General features: G+C 40.0%; 1 protein-coding gene across 1 annotated transcript; it reads right to left on the reverse strand.

The window, feature by feature from the left end:
* Positions 1-2415: 2415 nt before the first annotated feature.
* On the reverse strand, positions 2416-8730 carry LOC308381004 (protein disulfide-isomerase A3-like; the record flags this gene model as incomplete). The annotated part of the gene is given in 14 exon segments (XM_080858489.1): positions 2416-2968; positions 3044-3101; positions 3188-3267; positions 3492-3620; positions 4011-4119; positions 4203-4385; positions 4729-4854; positions 5018-5131; positions 6688-6817; positions 7027-7134; positions 7227-7344; positions 7542-7620; positions 8310-8578; positions 8581-8730. Coding segments are annotated over 14 exon segments (1743 nt in total). The 3' UTR covers positions 2416-2878.
* Positions 8731-8763: the final 33 nt, after the last annotated feature.

The following is an 8763-nucleotide window of genomic DNA, read 5'->3' on the forward strand; positions in this document are numbered from 1 at the left end:
GCAACATGACCTCACCTAACACATCATTAATCATATTACAACATGCAACATAACGCAACATGACACAACCTCACCTAACACAACCTATGTAAAAAAAAAAAAAAAAACGATTGTTTATATTTCACTTTGGTCCACCTGAACATAATCAGCACTTTACCCTTAGCTTACGTCAGAACTAATTGCTGTCACGTCACCACAGCATGCTTTAAGTAGACGTGCAAGTAACTTGTAAGATTAGATATGGGATGTTGGCATGGCCCAGACAACACAAAAACACAAAAGCCGAGATGGACAATGCATTGAGTTTTATTGTGATCTTACAGCCCCACCTGATGGTACATCATGGTGCATTCTTTGGATTCATTGTCTGTTCTTTTTGTTTGTTTCAAGCATATCAATTCTGTGTGGTATAGTTAACATTCATAACCCTTCTGTGAAAATGTGTTGTTTTGGGTGGAGGTATCAAAAAAATATCGTGATGAAAATCTACTTGAATTGAAGAATAAAGGGATAAAAAACGAAATGGATTTGATAAAACTAATGTGATGCGATAAACACAGTAAAGTTTTATATCTCAATCGCTACACAAAATTGCCATTTGTCATTTAAGTAAACTAGCCTCAAGGATGTAAGTAACATTCATTGTTAAAAATGGATGTGATAAATGCATGTGAATTGAAAAATTGTGTGATAAACTGTATAAACTGTTGACATTTTATTTGAAATGGTGTTGCTCTGCTGATTTACTCAACTGACATTTATTGTTTTACAGCAAGCATTTTTTGATACCTCCCCCACGGACTAACTGATCCGACATTTTGACTCAACTTGCAGACATGAGAATGCATTCTCATAATAGTTACGAATGTGTTTTTACTGCCCTCAGAGCTAGGGCCACCCCCTTGAGACTTGGACAGATGAAAACCATCAACGGCGTTTCCACAGGAGTCCTGGCTGCTGTTTCTTTGTTTAGGGGAACAGCTTACTTTTAGAGCTGCCATCTACTACTGCAATGGCCTTTCAAAATGCTACTCTGGTGACCGTGACCTAAGAAGTGGCAGTATGTGTTGCATCATATACAGTAATAATTATATAATATATATTAAAATGTGTACATTTATACATGGTATCATCTGTATTATCCAAAAAGATCCCCCCCTTCTTTCTTCATTCTCCATCTTCTCTGTTCTCATGTGTCTGAGATGATGGATCTTGAAAAGGAAGACCTGTACATCCCTTGATCCAGCAAGTTTCCCTAGTCCCTTATTATTCTTGGAGTTCAGGTCAAGGGTCCAGAATTGGCTGAGTAGATAGTTTCACACAGACGGGTGAAGTCAAACTTTTTAGGCACCTCACAGGGCCATGTCAATACCTGCAAGATAATTCTCTAATTCTGCACTTGTTGCATTATAACTCACTGCTAAGTGTTAACTGACTTGGAATGTTGTTTTCAGTGGCACTAAATGTGAAGATGGCCTGAGTCGGCCGACCCACGATGTGGGATGTAGGCTGGTTGGAACGGGTATTGTAGAATAGGAAACCATATGGTGCAGGAGATGATGCCCATTGGGCTAAATTTGTCCAAATACAGTAAATTTGACCCCTCAGAGGTGGGGGAAACCGGGTCCAAACCATTCAGGTAGGGGAGTCCAGTGCTTCTCCTCCTTTGGGTCATAGTGAGAGGGGGAGGGATTTCACTTTCTCACACACTGATAAAGGTCATTGCATGTGGTACAAGTCTGCATGTACACTCTTATGGTATACAAGGCAACTTTTTTGAACTCTGGATGCATGTTATTTTGTTTTCCACTTAGTAGTAGTGCAAGGTGGTTCTAAATATGTTTTCTTGACAACCATGTTTTGGTCTTACACTGGTCCAACAAGTTCTTGGCATAGTAATAGTAAATGGGACTGAGGTAGGGTCACAACATTTTTGGGGATCTGATCAGGTGAACTGCGCTGTAGCCTATTGCTAACTGTAATTGTTGAATGAGCTGAAGATACCCATCTTTCAAGTGGGGTAGAGATGTAATGTCACTATTGAGGACATTGAAAGCGTACAGGTCTATAAAAGGGACATTCAAAATTAACAAGTCAAATTAACAATTGATCTATTGATGAACAATTACTAATTCATACTTAATATGACTACACATTAGGTGTAAAGGCTTTTCCAGCACTGACTATTGCTAAGGACTGGTCTTACCTTCTGCCCAAGTTCAGAGTATTTGGGATCCATAGAGCATAAAACTCAATCAGCACATCTTTCTCATTATCATTCACTATGTCCTCAAATGTCTCTGCTACTCTGCACTTCCACATTTCATTAAGTACCAGTTAAAGAAAGAAGTGAATAAAGTGGCCCAAAATATTTATTTTTATTTTTGATGGGCATCGATGAGCCCTCTACATTCTTCATGGTACAACTTTGTCTGCATCTTATCAGTACCTCACTGATTATTTTACAATCCATTAAAAGTAGACACTGAAAACCAAGATGTTCGAGTAATGAGCATAAGGACCGCTACTCTATGATCTAATGTTCCTCTCAATATCACGTGAAATGAAGGCCTCAAGAAATGAAAAGCAGACAAAATAGGGCAAGATACACTGCTTTCAATGTGTACTTTACACAATTCTATTTAAACTTCTCAGTAGCAATAAATCTGCCCCGTTATGTCCTTGTTTACTGTAAAAACTATAAAGGCCTTTTTGCCAATGTTTACATTTTTCACATCCTCAGTATTGCTTGTTTCAGTGCTTTCCATAGGGCAGAGACGGACGGATCTCTGAACTGTGTGTTTGTTGCAGCCAATAAAAGTCGACAAGAATTCCAAGTCTTTGTTTTTCACTTTGAGTCAATCAGATTTGTTCTATTTCACAAATCCTCCCGTGCACTGTCCAACACAAGGGGATGGGTAGTCTCTTTTTCAAGGTAGTTGATAAAATCTTCAACCTCACGGCCCCCCTAGAAAAAAGTAGTGATTTAGAAATAATTTTTTAACAAGTTTTCAGTTGGTAAACAGACTGATCAAGAACTAACCTCGTATCGCAATGGTTGATCTTTCTGTACTGCAGGTGCAAAGTATATTGTAGGGAATCTACAGTTAATGGGGACAATGAGGATTAGTACCCAACCAGAGAAATTAAAACATTTGATGTGGAAAAGAGCTTTGGAAATTGTTACCCCTGAACATCATATGGAGGTGGAATATCATTCGCAGTGGCATCCATCTTGGCAATTACAATATTTGGGTCGTTGGAGAGCTTGAGTAGCATAAAACATCAGACAGAACGTAACTTCATTTAAATATGTTGACATTATTTCATAATACCATTCAAATGAATTACAACCGTCCCCCACAGTTAGATATTTCAATTAACAATTGATCTATTGATGAAAAATAACTTCTGACCAACAGATGAAATATGAATATGCAATAGGTGTAAGGGCTTTGTGAGCACGGACTATTGCCAAGGACTGGTCTTACCTTCTGCCCAAGTTCCGTGTATTTGGGATCCAGACTTTTGCAGTGACCACACCATGGAGCATAAAACTCAATCAGCACATCTTTCTCATTATCATTCACTATGTCCTCAAATGTCTCTGCTACCACAACCTGTTATAAAATAGAAGACAAAAGTGACAAAATTCAACACAACATATCTAAACGTATACAGTCTCAAGTAAAATTTAAATGTTTGAGTGCAAAACTACAAGTTTACGATTTACACAGTACACACAAATTTGAGTCAAAGTACATGTTGGCCTTTTTATAATATTGCTCTGATGCACTGCAAGGATTAATACTGATCTAGTAGGAATAACCCATATTCTTTGAGATCATTTTGATGAAAAAACACCTATCCTATATAACAACATCAAAGTACAATACAGATGAAGTATTGCTAAGATGTCTGACACACACACACACACACACACACACTCTGCTTGAAAGGGAGAAACCAGTGATAAAATATAATGCACAAATTTGGACCAACACACACACCTTGACTGGGCCGTCATTGGACTGAGGGACAGGTTCAGACTTTATATATCTCTTCACCCGACCAGCAAAAAACTCCTCCAAAAAGTGCTGCAAGGATGTACCATCTCGCCTGCAGAGTTGATAACATCATTTTAAAATATGAATATCACAGAATAACATGGCATTTACATGCTGAATTTATGAATAACTTACGAGAACTCCTCCTGCATAGTGTACTTGTGCCCCTCTTGCGTCCTGATGGCTATGAGGGGCAGCTCCCCTCCATCTGAGGCCCGAATGCCAAACTCATCCTCTAGCTCGTCTTGAAACAGCTGCCTGTCTGCCACAGCATAGCTCAGTCCCTGTAGCTGGAACTGGGCTGCCACTTTCATGATTCTGTGTGAAAAACATGGCACCTCTAAGCAAACCAAGTATTTGTCCTGGGTTCATGGGTTAACATGACTTATTTGAGATCCTTCAAAGAACCTCTTCATGCAGCAAACCCTGTAAAGGGTAAAAGCCTTTTGAAAGCCAATCTAGCTGTTTGACAAGTTCAACAAAACAATCCTCATCCTCAGATTTTAAGTAGAACTTTGAAAACCATTCTTATAAAGTACTGTGCATGCCAAATGTTTCTTAAAGGCCATAGAAGCAAAAGAGTGCAGAGGTTGAAGACAAAACTCCTATTGTCCTATTGCTGATACTGATACTGTGTTGAAGAATGAAGAGCAGCACTTGCCTGTTCCGCCAATAGTTTGTACCCTTTGGATTTCTCAGGTAATCTACATCAAAGTAAGCAACAAGCATGTCCTTTCCCCTTAAATGATCTCTGTTTTCTGGAGTTAAATGAGGACACAGGCCAAACCTATGAGGAAGAGAGCGTTCACATCAATACAGAGGTCAATGTGATGCACTTGAGAGGTTACAAATATCATTACAATTCAAACCTAAGATGGAGCACATGGACAGAACCTGTGAGACAGTGAAAGCCACGGGTTTATATAAAGGGATCAGAAATGTGAACTTACACATTATCCCTGATGAAGGAACGCAGAGCTGACATTGAAACAGAATCACTGAATTTCACTACACCGTCTTCAAATTTACTGTTCAGTCTTGGTGGTCTGAAGAGCAACACCGACCTGCAGGAAAGAAATATGTGGAAGATCACTACCCACCAATTCATAGAGCAAGTTCAATACAATTTCAATCTGAGCAAAAGGCACAGTAAGGGAAGGAGAATGATGGTAGGGGAGAGCGGGGTAATGTGAGACATCGGGTAATGTGAGACACCCCCTGTATCTAGGCTAAGGAACACATTTTTGGTCAAATGACAATTATGTTTTCAAGCCATTCCCATTCCCCCCTTGCCATGAAGGAGAGGTTGGTGCTGGTGCTGTGGAAAGTATGTTTTTGCACAGAAATGTGTTTTTTGCATGTAAAAGTAAATTTTCTTGATGTGAACTAAATCAACTGTTGTGTCAAAGCAAATTGATTCAGGTAGAAAAACTTATATCATACATGTTGATGAACTTCCAACATATAAAACCATGTGATTGATGTTGGTGAAGATTAGCCTGAAATGCTTAGAGATGTTGTTTTTTCTAAAAAAGTGGCTGCGGGGTAAAGTGAGACATATGCTGTGGGGTAAAGTGAGACACTGTTTAGAGAGATCTAACCCTGGCAAAACACTCCCCATCTACCAGATTGCAGGACTTGTGAATGAGGCCTTTTTGTCAGCAGTGACACAACGGAATATCTCTTCTGGATTCAAGTCCACTGGGATATTCCCATATAACCAAGCTTTTTTCCCTGAGGAAGTGTTTGCACCATCTCTGGTGTCAGACCGGCCAAATCCTGAGCTGAACTCCACTGGTCCATCCACTTCAGATGACTGTAACCTTCGCGTCGGGGTGCCGTTCGCCCTGTCGGGGCTTATTTTCACGATAATGACCGGCGTTCCATACATTATCCCTTACAAAATGAGTACGAGGCTGATATTCTAATCCAGCTGGGTCTCTGGGTCCTGTGTTCTGAGTCCCAGGCTGTTCTAGCTGGTTCTGATTATGGTCCTATGCCTGTGTTCTAATCTAACTGGTCATTCTATCTGTCATTTGAATGTTAACAAAAACATTTTTAATTATATTATGTTGTACATGATTTTGTTCGGAGTTACTTTCAAGTGTTATGTTAAAATGCTTAATTGACCAATCCCCTTGATTCTGGTACTAGTCCGATATAGGTTTTGGAATGTGTAGTTGTCAAGCTAGCTGTCAGGATTCTTACTGTTACAACATGTGTTGTTATGGTAGTTTTAAAGTGGAAAAAGTAAGTGGATCACTTTACCCCGTTGATTTCTCTGGTCTGTCTCACTTTACCCCTAAGCTGGGGTAAAGTGAGACACAAGACCACTTTTTTTAAAACAATCATATTTTCAATGTCCTTTGTCTTGAAGACATTCTGATGATTTCAATTGCTAGGAAACATCCTGAATAAATGGGATATGTGTACATTTTACTGATACATCAATTAAGCTCGCCTAGAGGAGAGCAAATGTAAAAAATGTCTCACATTACCCCACTCTCCCCTACCTTGGACACCATTTTTTATAATTAATTCAGCAAGTTAAAGCAATGCAATTATTCTTGATGACTTCATAAACAAACCAAGCTCTTGCCACCACATTTCTCTGACCTACTCTGATCCCACACCATGTTTGGGCCAAAGGCCCAGATCAGTTATGTGGGCGAAGCGATAGCTGTCCCTCAAGGCGCTGGAAGCTTTTTGGAACTCGGCAAGCTGGGTGCTCTCAGGCCCTGAGAAAAAGCCTGGGATGGAATTGGGGAAAAGGCATGTGAAGATAGATCGGATCAAAACAGTTCACAATTCAGTATTCATACATACTTTTCAGGTGAATTGAAACAGATTGTGTATAACTTAACTGTTCCATTACCTTTTATGGCCTCTCTCTGAACAGCTTTGCCAGGAGAGCAATGTTAGGTCAAGATGAATAATGGATCCAGAAACACAAACTTACCCACAACACTGGCATCAAAGTTGTTGATGAAACCATCCAAGTCTTCTTCGTTTAGAAGTGGCACTGAACTAGGCCCTGCTTGCTTCTTCATGTAGCTTACAATGCCAGCTGTGAATAATGAGACCAACCAAATGAGTTTAACATATCCGTTTAAAAAAGCTGAGGCGGCACAAACCATGGTTGAAGGTAAACTAGAGTACCTGCCGTTCGTGGACCATCATATGCTGAGGAGTCTTCACCATTCCTAAATATTTTGAGAGTGGGATACCCATTGACCCCAAAACGTCCACAAGTTTCGGAATTCACTGTGCAATCAACCTAAACGAGCAAAGAGTCAACTTTTACTTTTTTTAACACAAATACATGAGCCATAATTATATGCTCCAGCAGGCTCAATGCAAAATGAGCACGTTTAATGTAAAAACTAGTAAGTGATAATGAAAGTAATGGTCATAATCGATGCAAGTCCAGCCAACTAACTGTCGACCCATCTATCAAAGGTATACAAAACTTACTTTGGCCAAGGACACTTTGCCTGTTAATTCTGTCGCAGCGGTTTCATATTCCGGGGCAAGCTTCTGACAATGACCACACCTGAGAAGAAAAAAGTAGTATCATAAATACACGGTACCCTCGAAAGGAAAGAAACAGTGTAAAGGAAATGTATTAAGGGAGAAGGACCTTAACAATAACAGATATCAAATAAGTATGACTTCAAAGTGTAGTTTTAGCCTACTTATGGTATAATAACTCCGTTGAACATTACATACGTTAGATCTGTGCAATGAATTAGTTGAGTAAACTGGAAAACGCTTTAGAATGCAAATTATTGCATGACATTGTTTGGCAGTGAAATGGGCAAAGTAAGGTTAACGTTAAGTAAAGAAAGCCCTTAAACACCGAGATGCTACCTTGGTGGACTGTCCACAATGATGAACTATGCAGCAAAATCGTTTGGATGGTACAAGGTAACATATTTCAAATGACCGTCTAGTCTTCCCTGAAACATCCTCACTAATAGATACAATCCTCTATATTTAACGCCATTATCAAAATGCACCTTGAACGGCAGCTAATGCTATCACTTGAAAGATGTTTCATGCCATTATGTAAGTTCTAGGAATAGTCAGCTCTCTTGCTGCAAAACTAGATTTGGTAACGACTAGCACTCAACTTAGCCACTTTGCTAACACAAACATAAACACAAGAACCTACGGAGAAGACAATATCCATGCAAATCACTACAAATGGTAACATATTTGTATTCATATGCAGTGTCTTACCAAGGGGCGAAAAACTCCACCAACATGGTCCCATGCTCGGCCGCAATGTAATCAAAGTCGGCGTCTCCTAGCTCGAGTACATCGCTGGTCTTAGCAAAGTCGTGCAGCGAGGTAAGGGCAAATAAAAACAGAAGGGTTTTGCAAAGGCTGGACGGCCACATATTGAGAAAGAAGCCGTTAACGACTCCAGAAGTTGACAAATTCCCCCCTCGTGGCTTTGTATTGTGCCCCTGGACTTGGCTTGACGCTTCGCGGTGCGGTGCGGTCCCCTCCCTGCCAAGTGAGGGCACCAGCAGACAGCATACCGTAGGCACCGCTGATTGGCCAGCACCTGCGTTTCGGAGTGCACCATTCTCCATCTTTGGCTAAGGTTCATGCAATCATTCAGTTTCAGATCATCGTCTGCGTTATGTTTGCACATTTGAGGAATTGAATCGATAAAGTATTTAAAAAT

Source organism: Sprattus sprattus (genome assembly GCF_963457725.1).
Source record: "Sprattus sprattus genome assembly, chromosome: 19".
Taxonomy (NCBI): domain Eukaryota; kingdom Metazoa; phylum Chordata; class Actinopteri; order Clupeiformes; family Clupeidae; genus Sprattus; species Sprattus sprattus.